The sequence below is a fragment of the Amia ocellicauda genome, chromosome 10, assembly GCF_036373705.1.
Source record: "Amia ocellicauda isolate fAmiCal2 chromosome 10, fAmiCal2.hap1, whole genome shotgun sequence".
Lineage (NCBI taxonomy): Eukaryota > Metazoa > Chordata > Actinopteri > Amiiformes > Amiidae > Amia > Amia ocellicauda.
In genome coordinates this window covers 1,969,787-1,995,711 of record NC_089859.1, presented here as the reverse complement: position 1 = coordinate 1,995,711, position 25,925 = coordinate 1,969,787, and the positions used below count along the sequence as shown (strand labels likewise).

The following is a 25,925-nucleotide window of genomic DNA, read 5'->3' as shown; positions in this document are numbered from 1 at the left end:
TTTCCAGTCATTTCAGGATGATGTGTGGTAAGTAACAAACTGTACTCTACTGCAACTCTCTGAGGTCATTTGAAATGTTCTGGAGACCCATAAGTGCTGCTGCCAGTCCCACTCCCGGCTTCAGAAACATTCATCTCATCTGAACCAGCGCTACTGCTTTCTGCTCTAATTGAATTGGGTTTCATTGCTTTTTCCTGTGTTTCCAGATTTGTAAATATGATCAGATTTAACTATGTTACTGTGTAATAGCTGTGGAATAGACCAATGTAAATAATGATATGAAGAAGAATACACTTTTTTCTACTAGAATGAATTATGTTCCTGTTAAGCGTACATCAGTCTCTATGATGATATCTGAATCATATTTCTCTCTCAATTCATTTCATTTTAACTGTGCAACTATTGCCCTTATCAGACATATCACTGGAGAAGCTAATTGTTAGTGGTAATGAATTTTAAAGGTGAGATGTAATTTGTCCCCAGCATGTTTGTAACTCATTTCTTATTTTTGATTTGTAATGGCTTCCTGTGAAACAATACTTTTTCTCAGACAACCATGCCTTTGAAAAGCCACGAGGTGGTGATACAGGAAGTGTATTTCTGCTGTTCCCTCTACTGTATCCCCTCCCCCGACCCCCACACTAAAGTGACAGCCTGGATTTCATTTAAAAACACACATGACCTCAGACACCATTTTGGGCAGGACACCACTCATTTACTCACAGGCAAAACTGAAACACAACTCAATGAACTGATGACCAACAACCTAGACACAAAAAAATAAAGAAAAACAGACGTTGAGGTGTTGTCTCCGTCTGTGATGTAAACTGCCGCCTTGAACACATTTTCCAGCCATGATAAAATGGCTTTTACTGCCATTGGATAATTGGCGTACAGAGCTTTATAGTTTTGGCAGATGTGCCAGCACCGGCTCACTGCTCCAGGGTGAAAAGTACCCAGTTAGATAAACAGGACTGGCCCCCAAACTCGCCCAGCTACCCTGCGGAGTGCCGAGACGCCCCGGCCTGGTTTGTTTGCACAGTTGGTTCCTCAGAGTCTCTGGGTTCGGCAGCTGGACGATGCAAAGAAAAGGAGAACACCTGTGTGTCACTCAGGGACTTTCTTGACTAGGTGACCAGCTTGCGCCTGCATTCCCGCCAGGCTTCCCAAAGGCAGACAGTGAGACGTACTGTATCAGATTACTTCCGCTGACCCACTCTTCTGCAGGCCAATGTATTAAAAAAACTCCTGGTGGCTTAGGGTCCGGTTTCTAAAAGGAGGCTTAAGAGAAAACTTATTTAGTTTGAGCATTCTATTTAATTTAAAAGAGAGAAAAAACACACCAAAAAATAGATTAATTGAAACACACAAAAAAACAAAAAGCCCCTAAGCAAAAATATTATGTTTACACCATTGTTCTGTTGACTGGGATAAGAACATAAGAACATGAGAAAGTGTCCAGTCGAGAGGAGCCCATTTGCCCCATCGTGCTCGTTTGGTGTCCATTAATAACTAAGTGATCAAGGATCCTATCCCGTCTGTTTCTGAATGTTCCCAAATTGTCTCTTCAGCCACATCGCTGAGGAGTTTGTTCAGATTGTGATGACTCTTTACATGGCATATAGTTTAATCTCTGGATGCAGGTAAAGGCAAAGTGATGTCATGCTTTTTACTCATTATTTGACATTAATTTCTTGAGAGATCAGGACACTTATATGTAACACCACATGGATTCATAATTAATAATATGATCATCATCTTGCATGTATATAATCGAGAAAAATCCCAAAGCCCATTAAAACTGGGATGTGACTTTTCTGCATCCCAAATAAAATAAGTATTTTACAGAGTTCATTCAAAACATATTGCTGCAAATCATTTGATTGAACAGGATTTGGAAACTGTAGAGAGAAGATGAAGTTTTCTGTGGTTACAAATAAACCATTTTATTGTTCTTGTTTTACCTTCTAGATACCATTTATCATGCTAAAATCTACTGAATTAATCAATTCCAACTGATTGCTTTACACCACTTTATTTCCTCATTTGGCTAACTTCAGATTTACATTTTCAATTAAATAAATCAGATACATTTCACAAATTTGAAATACTTTATGAGTTGCACATCCTTACCCCTTACTTTTTTATTTTTTTAGTCACTCATCTCTGATTATAATACAATAAAACAATAACATTAATAATAATACAATCAAAATCAATCATGCTGCTGTGTCGTTTGTGGTAATAATAATACAATAAAGTCACATTTCGGACGTATTTTGTTAAACAGAAAGTAACTTAATGAGGTTAAATCTTAACTTCAATCAATCCTATTCTTTGTGGGGAGCATTAATATGCTAATAGAAATATGAATTTGGCCTGTGTGTCAAAGGGCTTGATAATTATGACAGCTTCTATTAAATTTAAACGTGCTGAAGCAAAATCTCATGATTGTGATATCAAAACTTCCCCCAAAGTACAGCTAGTCCTACAAACAGTATCTGAAACCAAATGGATTCCATTGAAGAATAATGGGGAACCAAAAGTTATGGATCCCCTGCGTCTCCAGCACAGGGGTTATCTGTATCTGAACATTCATTGGCAAATGCATTAGAGACCGCACTTTTATAAGCATTATATATTTTCCCACCTAAGCTGCTTTGTTTGAATTCCAGGTAACGTTTCAGGTGTTTATTTACCATATACATTTAGAAAATCATTTCTAGCACCTTTTTAATGCACACTAACGTACATGATATGGTTTGATTTGTATGCCATATATTACATTTCATAAAAAGTATTATCATGACCTCATTAATGCACATCTTAGTCACGCAGAGCAAAGACTTGTTAATTGTGTTTAATTGGGCTGAAACCCCCCGCCGCCCCTGCGCTCCGCCTCCCGTGGAGAGGGCCGGTCCGGCGGGCGGGGGGATAAAACCTGGAGCCGCCCGGCCAGTGGTGCCAACCCCCATCTGCGACCACAGCTGTTACCCGCGTTTCCACAGCCGAGCTGCCTCCTCCATCTGATCGACCCAGAGAGCAATGCCACTGGACACCCTGCTGGAACTTTAAACTGGGTTCAGACGCATTACAGCTCCACATCTACCCGCTTGTGCTGTTTGGACACCCAGCGCGATGCCCGCCTGCCAGCTGCTCGGTGCCCTGGTGCTCCTGACCTGGGCATGTGGCCCGGACGCGGTGGCCGCCGCCGGGGAGTACTGCCACGGCTGGGCCGACGGGTACAACGTGTGGCACCAGGGCTTCCAGTGCCCGGAGCGCCACGACGGCCCGGCGGCCCGGTACTGCTGCGGGACCTGCGCCCTGCGCTACTGCTGCACCGCCCTGGAGGCCCGGCTGGACCAGGGCTCCTGCGACAACGACAACTTCTTCGAGTTTGAGACTGATGGCCCGGCCAGTCAAAAGCCACCCCGAGGTAAGCCTCTAAAAATACTCATTTTTATTAGCAATAGTAGGGAAATAGTTGAGTACGTTGTTTGTGTGTGCGTGTGTGTATAATCTCAGAAACCAGTTTGGTCTCCAGTTCTGCACGAAACGGATTTCCTTTGTCTTGGGGGGGAATCTAATAGTGTGCAATTCAGCGCCTGCTTAATGGCTCTTGGGAAGGTTTTGAGTTTCACTTCAGGGTCGCAGGAGATGAAGAGTGTGCGGTTACACAATCCAGCCTGTTCCCTTTCCCTCTCACCGGCGCTCACAGGGCTTCCCACTATCAAGCAGAATGAGTTCTTAAATTAGGGAGATTGTATGTAGCCTACATGTTATTTTAAAATCCTGAACTTGTGTTAATTGTTTGTTTTCTTCCCCAGTGCCCACATACTTGCCTTTCCTCATCGTGGCCAGCGTGTTTGTGTCTTTTGTGATCATCGGCTCCTTCGTGGCTGTTTGCTGCTGCCACTGCCTGAAGCCCAAGGCAGAGGACCGGCCGAACGGAGCCGCCCCCATCCAGAGCCGCCTGCTGGAGTCGGGGACCACGTCCGATGCCAGGACCCCCTCGCGCCACTCCACTACCAGCTCCAGCTCTGCAGGGAGGAGCTCCGTCAACGGACGCCCGCCGAATATCTGCACGGTGGGAGCAGAGCCAACCATGACCATGTACATGACCACAGCCAATGGGTACCCGGTGATGGGCTCTCAGGGCCAGCAGTACCTGCCCACGGCCCAGACCTCGGCCCCTTACCTGCAGCCCCAGTACCTGAGCTACGGTTTGCCCCCAGAACATGCCATGCTGATGGCCCCAGCGTACTTGGAGAGCAGGACTGCCTATGGCCAACAGCAGCCCCATTCTTTCCCACAGGCCCCCATGCACACTGAGCAGCTCTACTCCGGGGTGCAGATATGAAAAAATCACAGTTGTGCAACGGACGTCTGAAAGCTCCTTCCACACCTACCTGGAGGTCCAGCGCCCGGCCCTCCTCGGACAGAATGTGTGCTAGAGAAATGGCGGGGTGGTCATGTCGGGGTGTTGTCTGAAACGTGTGGGTTTAACTTGATTAGAAGGGTTTCACACTAAATGGCGGCGTTTGTGTGTTTAGTGTCGTCCTGTTGAGCGTGCCAGGAGGGGAGCTCTGACAGTCTAGCGCTATTAATGCTATAAAAGAAGCCGTGAGTGTCTTTGATTAGAACATTTCCTGGGGAAATGAAATTAAAAAAGTAATCATGTACCTCAGAATGTAACTGGTGTTTAGAATGAATGTCAGTGGAAACATTGTTGCTGCGTAATAATAATTCTTTTTCTGTGTTTACTTTCAGCAAAAGGTATTTTTGCATTTGCAGAACAATGTGATGGGTCAAATATTGTTTATATTTGTAATATTTGCTTCTGGAAAAGGAGTGTTTTTTTTTTGTTGTTTTTAAAATTTTTGTAAAATGTGCATTTTCACTGATTTCAGTGTCCTTTTTTAAAATAAAAAGTAAAACTGGCAACTTTATTATCTCTACTTATTCCTAGGATGTTATTCTGACTCCGATAACTGTCTAAAAGAGAATCCTAGATACACAAAGTTATTATAAAAGCGAGATTGAAAGTGTTTGGACTTAATTTATAAATATTATGCTTATTTTAGTTTACATTCTGTTACTTGTTTCAAACAGGCTTGAAATATATTCAATTCATTATTATTCACAAACACACAGAATCAACTCATTGAAAACTAGTAAACTATTCAGAATCAAGGATGGCAGAACCCCCAAAACCTATTTTCTCTAACTCACAGTATAGTAATATATAGAAGAAAAGTGGCAGTGGATTTTATTTTCCTGAGCCGCTTTCTCAGTAACTTAATAGTGCCAGGTAATTACAATGCAGACTGTGGCACATTCTTACAGGCAGGAGAGCATTAACTGCTAAAGCCCTTGTTTATTGTTGAGCTAAATGGGCCACACTCTCCGACTGGAATTTCAGGCTATGCGGTGCGCTGTTTGTGATTGTGCTTTGTCTTAAGGAGACCCAGAGATTTCGGACATTTAAGCTTTAATTGTGATGCAGCCCAGATGTCTGAACAAGAGTGACCCTGCTGCCGGGGGGGTTGTCTCTGTCAGAGGGAACAGCAGGAGGGGAGGTGGGGAGGGCAAGGGAGACAAGAGAAAGACTGCTATCTCCACACACCCAGCGTGGCTTAGAAGAGTCCAGGTAAAAAGGATTGTGTTAATCTCTGAGAAATGGGTTTGGTAGAGTGTGAAAGGTGAGTACATAAGTGCCTCCAGCTGTGGGGATCGGAGGGGGAGGTGTGAAGATAACATTAACTGCTTAAAAGCAAATATAAAAATAGCAACCAATTATGGGACAATATATCAACTTTATTAGTACCCCAGTGTACCATGATTATGCATCAGAACAGAGATTTCTAGGCTAGAATGTAGCGTCAGTGTTTCCAATTTAATTTGAATCTACAAAGGGATTCATCAAAATCATGTTGTTTGTTGTTGATGTTTTGTTTCAGTTTTTTTAATTGTTGTAGGTCACAATTGAGGTAAATATTAAACATATGGTTTGGTATTTGGTGGATGGATTCTATTTATTCACAGTTTTAAGAATAAACAAGTTTTTGACTTTGTTGAGAACTAATGTGTAGATGGCACCATAAACAATCGTGAGAAGAATTGAATGTGTAGATACTTTATCTTGGTCTCACACTGATGAAAAACTAAATTGAATTTCATGCCTGTTTCCTTCAGACAGAGTGTTTTAACTATCATTGATGCTGAGCACCTCTTATTAAAAAGGAAAATGTGTTACATATTAAATAGTTATTCATTTATGTTGAAAGGCACATACATATTTTCAATTCAGAACTCAAAACAACAACTAAATCACTAGTCAAGGTCAAGCACGGCTCAGTGGCGGCTCAAGTTCCACTTAATAAATCCTGTGATCAAATTATATACATTGGTCTTGTCTTCTCATTGCAGCAATGCAGTAAAGGGGATACAAATTATCCACTTTAAAAGTATCTATTTGCCTGTGTTTATCGGTCTAAAAATTGCAGTAGGTCAAAAAAGTAAATAGGGCAATAAAATAAATGATTCTGCACAACACAGGACATTTTTTTAAATCTCAAGGACGTGTTTCTTGTCCTTCTCTGTAAAAATAAATGTTGTGCTCTTCTCTCACTTCTCTTTAGGGAAAACTGCATCTGTTCAAATCTGAGGGGTTTACCACTAAACAGCATACATACGCAGAGACCCTTTCTCATCACTGTCATTACTTCAAAGTATCTGCATTTTGTCTTAATCTGCTTTCAATTTATTTTAATCTCTTAATCTTCCCCCCTTTTGTTTTGGGATGACCATGCAAGTGTTCATAAGGCATTGACAAAAGCTGCTCGGGTCATTTCTCTACAGGCTAAAACAGGATTGCCTGGGATTAGTTCTCCACCCACAGTGCGGATCTCAGTTTAGGGTTGACTTTTTCAGGAAAGCCGGTGTCGGTAACTTTCCAGATGAGGGTGGTATCAGATGATATTCACATTAAGATGATTATTTTGTGGTCTAACGTGCTTTATCCCTTCAACCATCTCCAACGAGATCATGTCTTATGTTCTTATTACTTTGATAGTTAAAAGCATTTACTGGCAGTTTGCTTTGTTAGGAAAGTCAGACAATGTAACTTTTTGGTACCAGTTATTTCAGCGTTAACGTTTTAGTTTTTCTACTCTTTGTTCTCAGAGGTTATATGGTTTATATCCAGCTTGTTGGTCTAGACAAGAGGTTCTTATTGTAGACCGCATGTCACCTGTCATACCCTACAATTAATAAACAACTTGGCAAATTACCTAAAAACAACTGGGTAAATAACCATGAAGGACTGGTGCTGCACTTTTGTAATGTTGTTTTATCACAATGTTACAGGCTGCTTGACTGAATGTTAAACATAGTAACCTACGCTCCACATTGAAGACTTATATCCAGGTGAAAAAACAAAACACAAATAACTTCTTTCTAAGGGAAGGGTCTGAAATAATGACTGTAATGAACAGTGATAATGATATGACACTCAGAATTCCTATTAGATCAACAAAGACTTCAGTTTTCCTACAATTAAAATATTCAAAATGTGTTCAGGTCATGTATTCTTCCACCTGGCATTTTCATAACTGTTTTTAATGTCTCTCTTCATTATTCTTGATAGCTTAAACTTCTCTTCTACCAGGGCCAAGACCGAGTGAGGTCAAGCAGAGGTATTGGGTTTGAACTCCTATGGTTTTTGACCCTGAGCTGGCTTATCTAAGGCACAGAAAGAGTGCTGGTCTCCTGCATGACAATAAACAAAAAGAAGAATTGAGATGTATCCTGCTGGTATTAATTAAGTTTCCATAGTCATCATAATGTATTTTTACTAGAAGATAATTGAGCGTGTTAAGTAAGTAATATTCCTAAATCACTGGATTGCTTTAGAACCCACAAGTGCTTGAAATAAAAAGATGATATAAATCACAAGTTCACTGGTATGCAAATAAACCACTTGAAAAAAAAAAAAAACATTTTGAAATCCCGACTCATGGAATTGTCATTTAATCAATTTAATCAGTGAACCTGTTAGTTACATGACATTTTCACTTTTTATTCCCCTTAAAATGAAAGTGTGCACTGGCAGGACGCAGTGGGGAATTGGTTGCACAGTGACACCCAGTGACAGAAGTAGTGGCTGCAGCTCCTCTACAGGTTTCAAAACTTTTAATTTAGTCTGCTTTTTTATTATTTTTTATGACATTTAATTTGTTATGTGTATGCAATGCTTAAACGCATATATGGAACACATTGTAAGTAAACTAATTATTTGCACAGTATTGCATTCAATGAGATTTAAAGAGCACTTTTTTTCTTTCATGAACTATAAAACAGAGGCAATAAACAACGTGTGACCAACTGTGCTGAATGGTTGAAGTGCCCGGTATAAAGAAGACCCATAAAGAAACGCTTTGCCCTCATAATAAGCCCCAGACCTGCTCTCCAGACAGGGGCGTGGCCGGCCGGATCTCGCGTTGCGTGCGGCCCCGGTCATGTGACTGGGGTTGCGCTCACTCAACATGGCGCCGTGGTGAAGGGTGATTTCCTGAGGAAACAGCCAGGGAGAATATAAATTACAGCGAGTGAGAGAGAAGCGGTCACAGCCCCGGCCCGGCGGACTGGCACATCCTCGCCATGGAGCACATCACCACGCCAAAGGTAAACGAGGGTTTAATAGAAAATGCACTGCTATAGTGCGTAATATGCGTGAGGAGACATCATCACCCAGGTTGTGAAATTAGACTCAAGTGATTCAACAGGACGTGCGGACAGAATACACGGTTTTACATCCCGGCACTTCAGTGTCTGCGAGTGGTTTGTAGTCAGGCTGGGCTGCTGTTGTTTTACAGTGGAGACCCTGTGAATTGGGCATCCCGGAGATTAGCACTGGTCACGGTCTAGTGGCGCAGACGTCCGCAGTTCTGCGCAGTTTCCATTGGTGGAGCTGCGCCGATCTGCTGAGCCCCGGCGCTCCCATTGGCGGAGCCCTGCAGAGCTGCGTTAATCTGCGCTGCACGGCACTTTTGCGAGGTCCAGCTGTTTAATGTTGACATCTCTCTGCTTCACATCTGTCAGCATCTGCCAGCTGCAGTGTAGTGATGGATGATGCTCCGGACTCGTGTGCCAAACTCACCCTGCTTTAATACTTCGACACTGACGTTTTTCGGCAATGATATTGAGCAGTAAGTCTAATACAAAAGCAAACTTATGAAAGTGTTTGCTTTTTTCGTTCAATTACGTAGATTTATTTTTTAAACATTAGAGCAGCAGCACGTCTTTCAAATGAAATGTTATTGTAGTTATACAGTTATAGGGTTACCAACAGCCAGATGAGTTCTGGAGTGAAACTTCATACATTATAGGCATTTCTGCTTTAAAATATGATTATTGTGTATGTCTATAAAAGTGTGCCAGTTTGTCACGACTAGATTCACCCCAGTAGTCAATCTCTGATATATTTGCGAATGTTATTCTGCCTAAGGGGTCCTGAAATGTAGATTGAATGTTTGTTGGCACTTGCCTATGAGCCGCCCAGCTCTGTTATGATATTTCAGGCATATATTTGGAGTTGTTTCTATTTGCACAAACTTATTGTTTAATAACTCTTGAAACCAGCTTGTCTTAAATAGTGCTCCTTAGTCATGTTTAGAAGCATTTCTGGATTATTTTGATTATTGCTTATAAATTAAATATTTTATCCCCGAAATATACTGCATCTATATATAACTATACACCTTCTATAAATCACTACATTTAACTCCAGAAGCAATCATACAACACCACCCCTCTCCAGTAATAGGAATTGTAAGGACAGTAAGATCATATAATTAATCCTTGCTTTTTGCTGCCACAGTGATTCTACAGCAATTGATGTTCTGTGTCAGATTTCTCAATCGTTTTGGATCTAGGACAGGAGATATTTTCTCCTGCAGTGCTCCTTAATGGTAAGCCGCTGAGGGGGTGCTGTTTAAAGGAGGAAAACGGACTAATGGTCAACTTTTGGGATACAGGAGTCCTGTTTTCCTTGTTTTGTTAATCAGTACCAATTGAAATATGGAGAGCAGTTGAGAGAACATTTAGTGAACCTCCAGTGAGGCGGAGCTCCTTAGCGGATGAGGATATGAGAAGCCACATGTCACGGCAAGTCAGCAGATCGGCAGGAACTTTCCGGGACCACTTCCACTAGCGACTGTGGCTCTGAACACCTTTAGGCTGCCTTGATACCACATTTTAATCATCACTGAACCCATGAGTCTCTCTGTCTCTGTCTGTGTTCATGCCTGGCCCAGGTGTTAATGTTTAATTGTGCAGTTTCACCGTAGGCACAATAGAGACCAATACAATAGTACTTAAGAGTTTGTTTGTTTTTCTCTCCTGTTGTTAAGCATCTGTCATCATGGTTTCCTTGTCTTACCAATGTTTATTTGTTTAGTTTTTTCTTTGCTTGTCATTCCCTTTATTTATGAACTGTGGCTAAACTCGTTTCTCTCACCGTGGAAGTGGTTCACCCCAGTCGCTCGTATGAAGTTCTAGAGCTGCTTTGTAAATCCCGGCCCGTGTAAATTCACCCTGACTCCAGTACCTTTCAATTCAATGACACAGGTGGAACAAGTCAAGCTATTAGACAGATACACGAATAAGAAGCCGGCCGTTGGGACCCTTTACCTGACTGCCACCCACCTCATCTACGTGGAGACGTCTTCAGACGTTCGCAAGGAAACCTGGGTAAGTAGCAGGTGCTTTTCTCTCGAGGCCTCAGGATTCTCTCTCGACTCTTGGTGGAGTCAGTCAGAATTATTGCTATTGTGGTTGGCTGACCACTGACTTTTAAAATGAACAATGAACTAACACTGAACAATGAACTTTATTTGCTAATCCTCATCTCGGGACAGGAACTGGGATGAGAAGCACTGATAGGCTGATAAAAACAAAGCTGCTGTTTTTCATTTGTCTCTGCAATGGACCATCCATTCCCATTTGTAGGATCCTAGTGATACGAAGCCTCATTTGTCTTATTGTGATTTTCATAATGATAAATGTACTTCCCTATTACTCCACACCCCTTCCTGTAGAGGCTGTTAATCAATCGTCTGAGGGTAAGAAATGTAGAAATTAAAGAAGAAAAAACATCCTGTTCGAGAATACTTGGCCACCTACGGCAATGAACATTTCTAGTCGGTTCCTATTTTTCACGTTCGTCCCGCGGTTGGGTAATACCTGTCTGACTGTATGTGTGTGTCCTTGTTGTTGCCCCATTTTGTGAAGCTCTCTGTGTAGTTTCCAATTCACGGTCTGTTTTTTAAGTCCTACATGGTGAATGGCACAAGTTAACAATAGTTGCAATGCAGTGACAGCTTCTCATGATACCTCGGTTTGAAATCATTTATTTATTCATGTGTTGAACCCGGAACTTAATTTTTAAGTTAAGTATATAAAGCACTCAACATTATGATTAGTTTTTGGGTTTCGGAATTGATTATCCTTTTCATTGATTATTCTGAGAAGAATTTATCCGCCAAGAATAATAGGCTGCCCTCTGATTCCTTTGATTTAAACTGGATCTTGAAAAAGAATCGGATAGCTCTCTGAATGATTGCAAACAGGACCTGTGTTAAAGTCTTGCAATCCCTGCTTCTCCCCGCTCAGATCCTGCATCACCACATCGCCTCAGTGGAGAAGCTGGCCCTCACCACCGCGGGCTGCCCGCTGCTTATCCACTGCAAGAACTTCCGCGTGGCGCACTTCATCATACCGCGGGAGCGCGACTGCCAGGATGTGTCCACGTCCCTCCTGAGACTGTCCCAGCCAGGTGACGGGGCCTTCTCCGGGTCGTCCATGTGACATTTATCTAGTTTTCATTTGTAGGCCAAGCGAAGGTGAAATGCCATGCATCTAAAACAAAGGATATCGTAGGCCTCTCAGTCTACCAACTGCTTTTCCTCGTGATTTTTCCTTCAGAGATTCTGTCCTTGCCTCCCATCTTCAAAACGCTGGGAGTCTAATGGTTGGAAAGCCTTCTATTGTCAGTGTGTAAAATGGCGGTGTGTCGAGCCAGCCATCTGCTGTCAAATTCCCTGTTAGTCTTGGGCTTTTTATAAAGTTCCCGGGTGCACAATGTTTCCTTCAGATGAGCTAATATCAGTTCTGTTAACGGTGAAGTCAAATATCCGGTGAGGAATCTCTGTATTCCCCCTCGTTGTGATTGTATTTCCTATGATTCATTTACTTGGCAGCAAAGACTTATTCAACCACTTGGGTGTCATAGCAGAGGTTCAGTTCTGAGCAGAAGCTGTGTTGAGGTTAAAACGTTTAAAATGTACTTGAAGGGGGGATGTACATTTTTAAAGTATCTGTAGAATCTTCCTGTATAAAAAGTCAGTGGAATAAGCCAACATAGTGGAGAGAAACAGACAAAAGCAGATTCTTTGTGTTGTCTGTGTTGCTCACGACACAGTCATCAGGAATTCCCATTGCAGGCCTTGTGTCTGAGTTCAGCCCTTGAATTATGTCAGACAGCAGACGATCGTTTGAACATTCGGTTCTCACGGGTAGTTTTTCTGAACCCATATTGCGAAATCCTTCCCCAACTTTTCTCTGCTTGCTTTACTTTTTGCTTACTTTTATTTTGTGGGAGGATTGGCTTGTGACTGGAGTTTTGGAAGAGACTATTTCAGTAACACCCTGAATCACTGATGAAATGTGTTTCTGTGTTTGACAGCCAAAGCAGAGGAGCTCTATGCGTTCCTGTACAACCCCCAGCAGAATGAAGAGGCCCGGGGGATGGGCTGGGGCAAAGTGCAGGTCAAGGAGGACTTCAGGAGAATGGGGTTGCCCAATGACTTCTGGGAGATGACTGACCTCAACAAGAACTATGCGGTACTTTGCGATTTACATTTTCTTCTCAGAGTAGTTGATATAAATTCATACAAACGCTATGTTCGTGGATCAGTCATTCAGGACTGTGTCTGATCTGCAGGTCTTATAAAAATCACATGACTGAGTAATTGTCTTCTGTTTCCTTTGAAAGTTTTTCATGTGTAGTTCCTGTTCTGCTTGCGTGTTGTATGGTGTGGTATTGCACAGGGGAAGCAGTGCGATTCGGTGTCATAGCGAATGTGTTGAAATCTGATCTTTATTGTTCTTGGAGAATAAGTGCCCTATTTAGATCCCAGCGCAGTTCAGAAAGGCCTGCGTTTGATAATGGTGTTTTCTGCTTAGAGTGGAAACCTTCTGGAGTTGAATTATACACCTGTGGGAGTCTGGATTGTGAAGGTGTCTACACAAGAGTAATGCACACACAATCAGAGTGTGCATTGAAACATAGGATCATCTTGCATTAAAACCAGAGATGGTTAGAAATCACTGAACTTGATAGATTTTTTATCTTTAACAGCTGGGAATGATTTTAAAAACACTGTAAATTCACACATTGCCTGTTAACTGTTACTTTTGACTAATCGTGAGAGATAAGGGACTCGCTAGGCATGGGGAGCGGCCAGGATACTATACAGTTACTCTTACGATATGGTACGTGTGCAGGAATGTGTCTGAGTACCGATGTGCTACTGGCTCTTTCTTTGCACAGATCTGTAGTACCTATCCATCTGAACTGGTTGTTCCCAAGACGGCAAACAAGTCAACAATAGTGGGGAGTTCAAAGTTCAGGAGCAGGGGGCGCATTCCTGTCCTCTCCTACTTCCACAAGGACAGTCATGTAAGTTTTAATTCAATAACGTTGCAGTTCTTCCTGATGAAATTGTCCAACATTATGAGGTTCAAAATCTTTTTATTCCTTCCTCCGGATTGCCCAACTTTCACTGGGAGCTTTGGGTGAAAACAAAGCAGCTTTTTTCCCTACCAAACATGTAATATTAGGGCATATGACATAATTTTAGTTAAGCTTTCAAGTCAAGTAACATTGGAACTGTGATGAACGTGTAGGTTTAGAGCGGTTGTCCGAAGGGAGTCAGAGATTGTGTCCAGATGTTCTGCCTCTGGATTAAAAGTTCGGTGGCCGCGGTGCTCTGCTAGTGATTGTCCTTGGCGTGGACTCGGCGCTGAAGTGTCCTTCTCTCCCTGGCGCAGGCTGCCATCTGCCGGTGTAGTCAGCCTTTATCGGGGTTCAGTGCCCGCTGTGTGGAGGATGAGCACATGCTACAGGCCATCAGCAAGGCCAACCCAGACAGCACCTTCATGTATGTGGTCGACACGCGGCCCAAGGTATGTATCGGTCAGAGGACCCCGTGTGTTTCCTTGTGTTGGCTGATTATCAGGGCTGCTCACCGACCCCTCTGTCCTGATTGACAGTTGAACGCGATGGCTAACAGGGCGGCTGGGAAGGGTTATGAGAACGAAGACCATTACTCCAACATCCGATTCCAGTTCGTCGGCATCGAGAACATCCACGTCATGAGGAGCAGCCTGCAGAAGCTTCTAGAAGGTAATTCTCTCCGGGCTCTTCCTTTTAAAATGTAAAAAAGCATGTACCAATTTAGCACTGGGGCAGGTGGCTTTGACCCAGCGTGTTATATGACATTTATTTTCATCTGCCGCTGTCTCTACAGTGTGTGAGATGAAGTCTCCCACAATGAGCGACTATTTGACTGGCCTGGAGAACTCTGGCTGGCTGCGGCACATTAAAGCTGTGATGGACGCCGGGGTTTTCTTGGCAAAGGTAAATTCCATATTCCATAAGGCTTGTACAATGATGCTAGGTAAATCTGACGTTTAGAGTTCACACTGTCTTTTTTTTAATTATTATTTTTTTTTATTGATTTGTGTTGTATTGTTAGGATGTCTGTCGAATGAAGGTCTGGCTTATATATGTGGCTGTAATTCAAGTTGTTGAGAATACCCAGATTGCAAGCTTAATGAAACCTACTGCAAGATATTTCTACAGCATTATCACGTATCGGATGTACACAGGAAATGACCGTACTCTTGCACCGATAACACATGGGTGAAGCTGTTTTTCTGTCCGACTCTTATCTGCTCTGAATGTGGCGTAATGCTGAATCGACAATTTCAGCCTTCTTTTTGGCTCTTGACAAATTCCTCATTCACACATTTTAATAAAAGGCATTAATGTTTCTGGAATTCATTGTGTTTGCTTGAGAAATAATGCTCTCTGTATGGTGAAATTACTGTGGTCTTCCTCTTCAAACCAGGTGAGCAGTAGATGAAAGTCGTTTGTGCTACAAACCCATTGACGCAGATCCGTTCTTAGCGTGTTTGACCCTTTGTTGTCCTGGCCAGGCCGTGACAGAGGAGAAGGCCAGTGTTCTGGTGCATTGCTCTGACGGCTGGGACCGCACGGCCCAGGTGTGCTCCTTGGCCAGCATCCTCCTGGACCCGCACTACAGGACGATCAAGGGCCTGATGGTAAGAGCTAGGATTTAAGCCCCACTGCTGCTATACTGTTCCTAACTGCGTGTGCGTCTTTTTTACTTTAGTGTAGGCCTTTATAACCCTCAGTTAATGGTTTACTTCAGTAGCACTGCAGAACGGGTGCAACATGCCAGGAACTGTACGATAGGATCAGCACAGTCTGTTTTCCACAAGCTAAATGTGAAACCGAATCTGGCCAATATTTTAACAAGCCTTCCAACTTGCAATTACCCAAAGCTTTCCTGCGATCTGGGTTCTCGCCTGGTCATATTTAAGATGCATCAGATTACTAAGAATTAATGTTTTTCAATGTATTTATGAATCATTATTGTGTAACTGTTCTAGCTCAGTCTGTTGTTACCTTCACTAACTTCGCAAATTAAACATCTGCCAACCGTTGTTCTGAAAAGTGTCCCGTTTTAATGATACTAATGATTCTTTGTTTTCTCACTTGAAGGTTTTGATAGAAAAAGAGTGGATATCAATGGGTCATAAATTTACACAAAGGTATTGGCTTTTAATCTACCTAATGATAAAGAAACTGTGCGTTATATGAAAACTCAGAGTGGCCGGGTAGCACTAACAACATAATTTTACCAATAATGCAGATACTCACAAAAACTAATGGGCCAAAGAAAATAAACCGACTGACTAATGCTTATCTTCCTCACATTGTGTGTTGGAGGAAATACCGTGCAGCTCAGTACAGCAGGAAGAATGATAGGGACAGAAAAATCCTGAAGTTGGATAGCTGTCTTTTTGTAGCCCTGGTTGCTTGAGGCCCACTTTCCATTGACTATCGACACAAATAATAACTAACCCTGTCTGCACATTGAGGGACCATCATCAAGGGAAATATATTTATTGTGAGCTGCTGTTGTTATTTTCAGGTTGCTATGTGGTTGCTGTCTGGCAGTTTCACTCCTGTTGCGTTAGCCTGATTTAGCTTAGCGCTTGCGGCTTGTCATCGAGAACAATAGAGCGAGCAGCCCTAGCTTGACTGTGTAAGAGTCTCATGTATGAGGATACCTTCCAGTAAAGCTGTACACTGAAACTACAGGACACCTTGGGTCAATCGCAACGAACTGAAAGCAGTGTACTAACGGGAGTACTAACTAGTATGCAGCTCCGTACTAAAGTAGTCCGCAAATACCTATTGCAACAAACTCGGCGGCTGAAGTTCGTCTCCAGCTGCGGACTAAACAAGGTCTCCATTGCAACGAACCCCAAAACCACTGCTGCTGCCTCTAGAGGAGACTAAGTCCGGGACTGACTCGGTCCTGCTCCAGCTACGGACTAACTATGGATATTACCGTACTAAGTACAAATCACAATGTATTGACTACTTTTGTAACTGAACTACTCACAGCTCGATTCGTAAGCACAAATCGTATTGTTTTACATATTAAATAGTTACTTTTTTGTTTTTGACATTGAGGAAATGTAATGTATTAATAATGCTGGTGAAATTGACACCACCGCTAACAAAAATCATAATTAAAATAAGACCCAGTGTACAATTTGTCGGTCTAGGTTTTATTAAATACTATGAAATAACTGATAATATAGTGAAAGCTCACTTGGAATTGCCCAACCCAGCTGGAATTGCAATGCACTATTATATTAATATATGGAGTTATAATACAGTTGTGCTGTATGTAGCCTATAGCCGACTTCGTATATTAGTAAATGCCAGTATAGTAGTACACCGTGTCCAGACAGGGCTGAGAGCTCAGCTCGGGACTGCAGCTCTGTTCAGTGGGGCGCTGTAGGGCTGCGGTGTTGGGGACGTCGGGTCCGAACCTCCGCCTGTGCATCATACCTGTTCTATTCTTTGAAATAATTCCTACCAAAGTATTACATGTTTGGGGCTAGATTAAATCAAAACTTTGACCTACCCGCTAATAGCAAACTACAAACATGTACATCATAGCGGTTACATTTCTGATTAGAAGAAAGTGTCATCTTACTGAAAATGAAGCTGCAGTTGAGTACAGCTCTGTAGTTTTCTATTATCGGGTGGGTCAAAGTTTTGATTTAATCTGGCCCTTATTCTAGATAATGTTTTTGGGTCTCGCTTGAGGAGATGCAGTGCAATGGGAAATGCAATTTAGCTTTAACAATATATCTTTGTTCCATAAATAGTCTTGAGTTTAAATCATTAAATTATATAAAACATCACAAACAATATCGTGTTATATGGCATTGGCATTTTAACTCAATTAGCAGTGCCAAAGCACAGCAGCGTTAGCATGTCAGCACCAGCGCTCTGCTCAGGTTTGAGTCAAGGCCCGGCCTCTTCACTGACTTCACCGCCTACTTAGTAGCAGAACAACAAACCTGATCCTTAGTCTGGCACTAAAGCTGGGAATCAGCTGGCAACTTTAGTCCGCAGCTGGGGATGATCCTGACCGCACTAACTAGTACTCAACTCCGTACAGAGCTGCGCACTAACTCTGCAAGTTCGTTGCAACTGACCCCTTCTTACAAGCAAGAGTAAAGGTTGTTTAGTATTTTACAACCTTGTGTACTAGTGAGATGAGTAACACTCAGGCCATTAAAACACGCACTGTTTTTCTTCTCAGGTGTGGCCATTTAGAAGGAGACCCCAAGGAGGTGTCTCCAGTCTTCACCCAGTTCATCGAGTGTCTTTGGCAGCTGATGGAGCTGTTTCCCTGTGCGTTCGAGTTCACCGAGAGATACTTGATCGAAATCCACGACCATGTCTACTCCTGTCAGTTCGGGAACTTCATCGGCAATTGTGAGAGAGAACGACAAGAACTTAAGTGAGTGGGTGACTCTCCGTCTCCCACCCCCCGTTCCTGTGTCGGTGTCAGTGCCATCCTCGAGACTGCGGCGCTCGGACCTCGGGTTAATGGTTTGAGATGTTATATTGCTGGTAACCTCGGCAGAAGTTAAAATGTAAACTCGTTTGGTTCTTGCTGTGCCAGTTTCATGGGGGAATTTGAACTTTTCTTGCTAGAGACCCAAACCAGCTCCTGACTGCCTTCCAAATCTCTCAGGGCTCCCTTATACATTATTAGAACATGAGTGTCCATCGTGCTCATTTGGTGTCCATTAATAACTAAGTGATCCGAGGATTTGTAAGATTAGTTTGATAAGCCGATTGTTTTTGTACAGGGGAGATTCAAAATGTGTGTTTGATGCATAGTTAACAACATAATAATTAAAAGATCACATGTCTGACTGGGGGGGACAAACTGCTGTTCAGTTAGTCAGTGTAACGGTTTGGAGTCTCGTTTCTCAGGCTTCAAGAAAGAACCTATTCCGTCTGGCCCTTTCTTCTGGAGAAAACGCCGCAGTACACCAACCCTATTTACAAAGGCTTAAAAGCATTCGGTGTGCTCAGACCCAACACCCTCCCTTTCAACTTCAAGTAAGTTTTCATTCGTGAATTATGTTACTCCTGAACACTGATTATAAATCTGATACACGTTCAAGTATCGAAATGAAAGATATTACTTTGGCAAAACAAAACTGATACAATATCGCATGAAAACACTGGGGTTAAATAAGGACTAGACCCAATGACAGTTTTGATCCACCGATCTGTACCCCGTCACAGTTAAATGCATTGTTAGAAGCCGCTCTCTGCTATATATATAAATCAAACTGCGAAAGGTTACAGCCTGGTGATTTGCCATCTGCGCGGCTGAAGGTTAACTTAATAAGAATCCTGTTATTTCATAAAAATGACGGATGAGTTTTCCAGAGGGCTGAAGAAGTGTGTGTTGTTGTCAGAAACGGAATGATGTTTTTTGTTTTGTTTTGTGTGCAGGTTTTGGTGCGCCATGTATAATCGGTTTGACAAAGGGATGCATCCCAAGCAGTCCATTCTGGATTACTTACTCACACTCAAGCGCCAGGATGGCGAGGGGCAAGTCAGCGCACTGGAGGATGTAAGTATGCTGAACGCTGTGGAACTATAGAGCTTTGAGATTAGATGTTTAGTGCGTCGTGGAGCACAACACAAGTAGTCTTTTATATCTAATTGGCACAATCGCTCTGCCAATGAAACAGATTCACTCGTCTAGGCTGCTCTCCTACATTACTGGAGCGATTTTGAAGTTTGCGGAATTGAAATAAAATGACAATACAAAGTTGTAAGATTATAATTTATCACTTAGAACAGTCTAATGAACATTAATTAGTTTCCAAACGGGGGTAGTAATATTTCAGACTGCATCTGTGTTTATATGTATGAGTGCTAAACAATGCTTTTCACAACAATGAACAGAGATGAATTGCTTTTTAAAGACCACTGTTCCTTGACCTTTTCAGAAGATAGCGGCCGTTCCCAGGACTTTGCCTGATGAAGCCCTGGCGTCTTCTAACGGTCTCACCCCTGACCAGGCCTCACCTCCGCCTCCGCCTCCTCTTGGGGCCCCTGCGGACCGGAACGGGGCGCTGACCAATGGCACCGGAGCGGAAGACAAGGGCGTCTCTCCCAGGGCGGTGGAGGAGAAGCCGGCCGGGGAACCTCCGCTGATAGTCGCCAACGGAGAGACGCGTACGCCTGAGATGACCAAGTCCCACGGGAAGGTGGAAGAGCCCATTGGAGCTCCCACTGCTGTCGTAGAAGAGTAGAGATGGAGGCCGGAGTCCTTGTGGGGACAGGAAATTGGTAAAGGCGAGATGGCTCCTGCAGGGGAGTGGTTGTATCTAGTATTATTAACTGACTGATTCCCAATGTGTCCTAACAAACGAGTGCGGGGATGTCGGTGACCGCTGTTCAATAACTGCCAAACAGGGAAGGAACTCCGCAGAGGGTGAGGGGTGGAGAGGGAATGTTTTGGATCGGTGGTGTGTCGTGTTCACGCGGCCGATTGATCCCCTTTCAGATGCTCTTGAGGTGTTCGTTTGTCCGCTTGTTAATTTAACCCGTAACGACTACGGGCTTGAAAATTCACTCACTCCATGTCTTGCGTCTGAATTAAACGGCCTTTGTACCGAATGTACGTCCTAGTCAAGCCCGCTGCCGTGTGCCGAGTGAGTCTGTTATCCAGGGAGTGATAGAGCAGAAGCGCAGCAATGCAGTGCAGTAGGAAGACGAACGCAACCCTGATGAGTTGTACCCTGATGAGAAGCTGCTCTTGACGAAGCAATTCTGGCAGCACGGGCATTTGTTTCGACAAGAATAGGGAATAAAATCCAAATGCAACTACAAAAACATTAGGTTTGGTTTTCGTGATTTATAATATATGCTGTACATTTTATAGTTTAACCAAAAGCTGATTTTGTTGTTTTGTTTGTTAATTTCATCCTTACTGTACCTTCATTTGTTTTATTTCCTTTCCTTATAAGGATTTGTATTGGAAAACTGCGGATTTCCACAACAGTGTAGGATACACAGGCTTTACCGTTTTTTTTTTTTTTTTCCTCCAATGGTAGCATTGCTAGGCAGCATCCGTCCTCTCTGTGCTGACAAATGTTAAACACGAGCACATAACTGTTTCCTGTAAGATGGTTTCTTCAAAGCAGAGCAAAAGTAGCACACCTGAACTACAAAATATTATGCAATATCACCTTCCTTGTGTCTCTAAGTGGGATTTGTTACATGAGAGTTTGCACGTGTATCGTTAGTTTGCCAAAGTGCCGTCCTAATCCAGCTTCTGCTGTAGCGCACTAGACATGTATAGTGGATCCCAGGGCAGTGAGGAATAGACATGTCCTTCTGTCGTTCTTGGGGGGCTGTCTGCGCCCCACTCTGTGTGGGCCTCGGAAATGGAAAGATACTCAGTTTGCACACGGCATTGTCGGTCCTCAGCACTGCTGTGTGATAGCAGATGCACTGGGGGGGGGATTGCATTACCAAATAGACTGATGCTGCCACTTGAGGTGAATGTGTTTGAGCTTTCAGCTTCCTGTTTGAATTCTTATTACACTCAGTGTGAGGAAATGATCTCCTCGCCATATAAAAGGAGTTGTTTGTAGCACCACTGTTTCTGTGTTTGTTTTTTCCCTCTGCATTTGTATAACATTAGGATGACTTGTGCCGCCCGCCTTCCTTGCAGTTTAATTATAACTTGTAAGGTGATTAGCGCATTTGTATGCTGGACTTGTTTTATTTCTAGAGTTTCCTTTGGTGATACTCTTTCTGTTCAGACAAGCTGCTGTACACGTGACGCTGCAAATCGATATCTTTGTTACGCTTTACCTCGGAAACTGAGCACACTAGTGTTATTATGAATTGTGTAATTATTTTATATTTAGTTGAAAAAGTGATTGGCCAAAATCCATCACTCCAGAGTCTTTTTCAGTTGAGATTTTTACTGTGAGGTGTAGAGAGAATATCATAGCCGATTCATACAGTCAAGGTTACAGTTTGTATAGACGTGTATATACCCATTTCTGTTTTTTCCTTTCTAGTTTCACATGTAAGAATGAACGCTTTCAGTCAGCTTCACAAGAGAAGTTACGCCTTGTCTGTTTAATGGAGGATCCCAAGTTGTTAGCCAGCTGTCTAGTGAGCCAGTATATTACTTGCAGTGTAGATCAGATGAAAATGAGAGTGGGCCTGGACAGACTGTACTATTATTAAAGTGGTATTATTGGCTGGCATTTGTACATATCATTCAATTTATTGTCTAACTTTTATTTGACTTTCCTAAATCCTTTCAAAATTGTTCCATTGAATTTAATGGATCTAAGGAAATTAGCAATAAACAGAGTTCTTGATTTTAGAAAGGATACACTGGAGCACACATAATATGTACTATATGTGTATGTATATATATGTGTGTGTGTACAGAGGTGTAGTTGAAAGTATTCACACCTTTCATTTGCAATAATGTTATTTGGTGATTCATTTAGTTTAATAAATATTATTAAACTCTCCTTATTTATCAGTGATCTACTTTCTGGGGCCAAAGGGTGGCCTCTTAGGTTCAGAACACGTTACTGAAGAAGGTTTGATGATGCAATAATGGCATTTTGCATGTTTTATTGGCGATGCTACTGTGATTCTGTATTTTATTTTACATATCATACATAACAAATTAAATCTGTATATTCTAGAACTGAATTGGACTTCACCAAAAACAAATCATTCTTTAACTGTCCTGTGAAAGAGTTGACTTATGTATTAAATATAATGACCAATAAATGGCAGAACCGAGGAAATTCAGAATTGCCTCAAGGAATGTATGTGCATCTGGCTAACGAACCCCATGTTTTCAATATAATTTAAACTGAATAGCATTGTTCCAGGTGAACGGTTGTGAATTATGATTGTACTCTTTATTGGTGAAAGCCCAGCCTGCTATGCACATGCTTTTACTTCCTTATCCCACTCACAGACATGTGCTCAGTAGTGATTTCTGATTCAGTACGTTGGCAATAGCTCTGCTGTAGCATCATTATTAAACCCTCTCTTGAGGCAAGTTCTTAAAACGTATGTCTGTGCTTCGCATACGAGACGCATCCCAGTCTGTGAACCGAACAGAAACCGGTTTCAGATCGACTGACTTAGTTTTAATTCCGGATCTCTGTTTTCTGCTTGTGTGAAATATTGCCCCTGAGTTGCTCTCCTTTCAGGGAACTTAAGTGATCTGAGTGCATAAAGTATCAGTCATCTGTTATCTTTTCGTAGCATCCGTTTTCTCCTTTTGCCCCTCCTCTGTGTCTCCCCATGAACTGGCCTTTTGGCTTCCTCCTGCGGCCCAGATTGTGTCGAACAGTCAGCCTTCAACAGTGATCACTTTTCTGACGGTGTTTTCAACTGACTCTGGGTGTTTCTTGCTATTAAATGTTTACAACAGAAGTTAGTTCCTCTCCGGCAATGATTTTAAAACAAACCTGCTAATGTTTTGCGAAAACGGCATTGATTCGATATCGTACAAGCATTTACCATGCATAAAGAAATTGCGCACATCAGGCAAAGTAAATCCTTTTGTGTGATGTCACTTCCTGCTTGAGATGTTACCCATCTGCAGGGATATCAAGCTCTTACTGCTACAGTCACACCACAGATGTGTGTCCTATGATTATCTGCTAGAAAGGTCAGAGACTCATCACATAGAAGGACATGCTTGTAATAAAACATGTGACATGACATTTCAGCACTTGCATTCCCCTGTATAGATTCGGCTCAAATTCTCTCTGCAAATGTTGTTTTCTTCTATTCCACCGTATGTCTTAATGTCTTTTCCGACGATAATATTTCAATAAGTACCTGTCGGTTCTGGTGCCAGGTGATGCACACGATAATCGCCAGTGCTGTGCTGAACCGCTCGAGCGCTGTGCCGGGTTCAGCATAGGCCAAACTCCGTTTCTTTGTCTTCCATATTTAAAGCAATTTGCGTTGAAACAAAGCTTCTGACTGAAATAGTGCAGAGTCACGAATAAGGGCTCTAACAGAGGATCGCTTATTGGTCTTACTATTTCAAGTTGGCCGTGTTTGATCAAGTTTGACTGCATTAAGGGAAACCACAGGCTCTTACAGGCCTAAAAATGAGATTGAGGCCTGGGAGGAGCTCTGTGTTTTTTTGTTTTTTTTATTGTTTGTATCCTGTGTTTGATTTTCTTTTTTAGGTATAAAAGGAAAAGGACTTGTTTGTATTCCAGTTTCCCTGTATGTTGGTTTAAATACTGCTTCTTCATAATAAGTGTGTATGTGTACAGCTATGAATGTGTCCAGTATTGGCAATATAGGTTTAAGTTTCAAAAGCAACAAATCAACAAAGTACGTTGATGTGCACCGACCTGTGCTCTTCTCGAGGCGCTATAACTCGTACTCGTGTTGCTGTGAGAGCACTGTGTTGTGAAGGTGGATTACGTTGTCCTTCTGTAAAAGTATTTAAATTCCTATTGACTTCAACTGCTCTGCTCTGGACAATTGTACACATACTGCTGTCTTATAGCTGTCCTCTATTAAAGGGAAACATCACCCTCTCATTGTGTTGGATTATTGTAACCCGTGAACCTCGTAACATGATTATCATTATTTTTTAATTGTTATTAGTCTCATCAATGTCATTTTAAGGGACGCGATCCCTGCATATGCACTGTCACACTTTTTGTACTGTATTTGATAAATAGCACAATTTGATTTCTTTGTTTCCTTTTAAATCTTAAAATGATGTCTTTGTAAGCAGTGCAATTTTTATTTTCTACATGTCAATGTAATAAATATGTAATATACATGCATTTTGTGTCCGTCACTTGTCGATGTGTGTTTGTGCGTCTGATATGCTGATCCTACGGTCTTCTGAAACATTCTCGTTGAAGGTTTTTAGTGTCACGTAAAGTAAAATGTTGCAGTACAGAATACAATACAGAACAATAGACTGCACCTGTGAAAACAAGGCTTTTGGTCTAAGAATTTAACATGTGCTTCAGTGTTCCAACTGAAATGGGCAAGACTGTGCAGAATATCGAAACTGATTGAAGGTACCAATGAACATGTAATTGAAGATGTTTCATGAAGAATGTGTGTAATTTATTATTGGTAAAGAGGATCTCTCACTCTCTCTCTCTCACACGCACACACATGATAAGCTAAAGGCACATTCACTTTATCTCTGGTTACCCATAGTGCTTTGGGTGAAACACAGCTGGGATGTTTAGAATTTGCAATCTGGCACTTTCCAATTCAATGGTATTTAGCCTTTAATGGCAAGATAACATTCCAGTCTGAGGCAGCCCTGAAGTGTGTGACCGGCTGTGAGTGAATATAAGAAACCTCCACTCCTCCACTGCGTTGCTTCAGAGAGTATTAACCGTTAAAAAGAACAGGTTCGAAAGCACACTGAGGGATTGGCACTGATATTCTATTTATACTTTTTTTTGACAACTGTTATGTTCTGAATGGAGGTTCCTATCCTTAAGAAATTTCTCTCATTCCAGTGTGTTTGTGCAGCCACTTTGAAGCAGGAAAGCTTGTCAGCACTCTTATATAGTGAGTCATCTTATTAATAATGAGGATTTCCTCCTGGTATCTAACCATTTATTATATTGAAGGGGTAAATGAACGTTAATGAGGAGGTATGTCTGCTAATCGATTAATAATGGGAATCTGGATTTACACATTTATATTCTAGTACATGATGTTGGCTTGAGGTTTTATCTGATAATGAGAACATGCATTATATATGAAACCTGCATTATATGTATATGCTGACATTCTAACTTCTGTGCCTCACTGACTGGATCTTCCATGTTACTGTTTGACTTTATGTATTTAAGCAAACTATTTGAACTTAATATGCTTAGGTATCAGTACTATCTGTTCTGTGTCTTCCAGACCTCCTGGCATTTAGCCACTGTGTTCTGCAGGAAAATAAATGCAATCTCATACTTTGCTCCAGATATAAATTCAAAGGCATCTGCATAATTCATAATAATTATATATTGCATTAGATAAATACTGTTTTTTGTTCTCTATCCTAAGTCAGTTTATCACGGCAGTTGGGATTTCACATTATCTGAGTAAGAGGGTAAAAAGTGAAGAGAATAATGTTTCCGTAGGTTGGTTTTAACTTCCTGCTTCT

At 42.0% G+C, this 25,925-nt stretch overlaps 2 protein-coding genes across 2 annotated transcripts; both read left to right on the top strand.

Moving 5' to 3' along the window:
• The first annotated feature begins 2,975 nt into the window (after positions 1–2,975).
• Positions 2,976–4,932, top strand: shisa2a (shisa family member 2a). The gene is made up of 2 exons (XM_066714586.1): positions 2,976–3,436; positions 3,828–4,932. Exons 1-2 carry the CDS (start codon positions 3,139–3,141, stop codon positions 4,358–4,360), a joined length of 831 nt encoding a protein of 276 aa, XP_066570683.1. The 5' UTR covers positions 2,976–3,138; the 3' UTR covers positions 4,361–4,932.
• Positions 4,933–8,521: 3,589 nt separating this feature from the next.
• On the top strand, positions 8,522–24,582 carry mtmr8 (myotubularin related protein 8). The gene is made up of 14 exons (XM_066714696.1): positions 8,522–8,685; positions 10,630–10,752; positions 11,674–11,836; positions 12,746–12,903; positions 13,613–13,741; positions 14,113–14,247; positions 14,335–14,467; positions 14,592–14,701; positions 15,283–15,408; positions 15,872–15,921; positions 18,000–18,200; positions 18,683–18,811; positions 19,214–19,334; positions 19,717–24,582. Exons 1-14 carry the CDS (start codon positions 8,662–8,664, stop codon positions 20,020–20,022), a joined length of 1,908 nt encoding a protein of 635 aa, XP_066570793.1. The 5' UTR covers positions 8,522–8,661; the 3' UTR covers positions 20,023–24,582.
• The last annotated feature ends 1,343 nt before the right edge of the window (positions 24,583–25,925 follow it).

Bases quoted from the DNA above. Each gene is read 5' to 3' on its own strand.
- mtmr8 (XM_066714696.1), top strand. From the start codon at position 8,662: ATGGAGCACATCACCACGCCAAAG. The intron at 14,248-14,334 runs GTATGTATCGGT...CCTGATTGACAG, and splicing joins TGGTCGACACGCGGCCCAAG to TTGAACGCGATGGCTAACAG. The intron at 18,201-18,682 runs GTGAGTGGGTGA...CTCGTTTCTCAG, and splicing joins AGAGAACGACAAGAACTTAA to GCTTCAAGAAAGAACCTATT.
- shisa2a (XM_066714586.1), top strand. From the start codon at position 3,139: ATGCCCGCCTGCCAGCTGCTCGGTGCCCTGGTGCTCCTGACCTGGGCA. The intron at 3,437-3,827 runs GTAAGCCTCTAA...TTTCTTCCCCAG, and splicing joins CAGTCAAAAGCCACCCCGAG to TGCCCACATACTTGCCTTTC.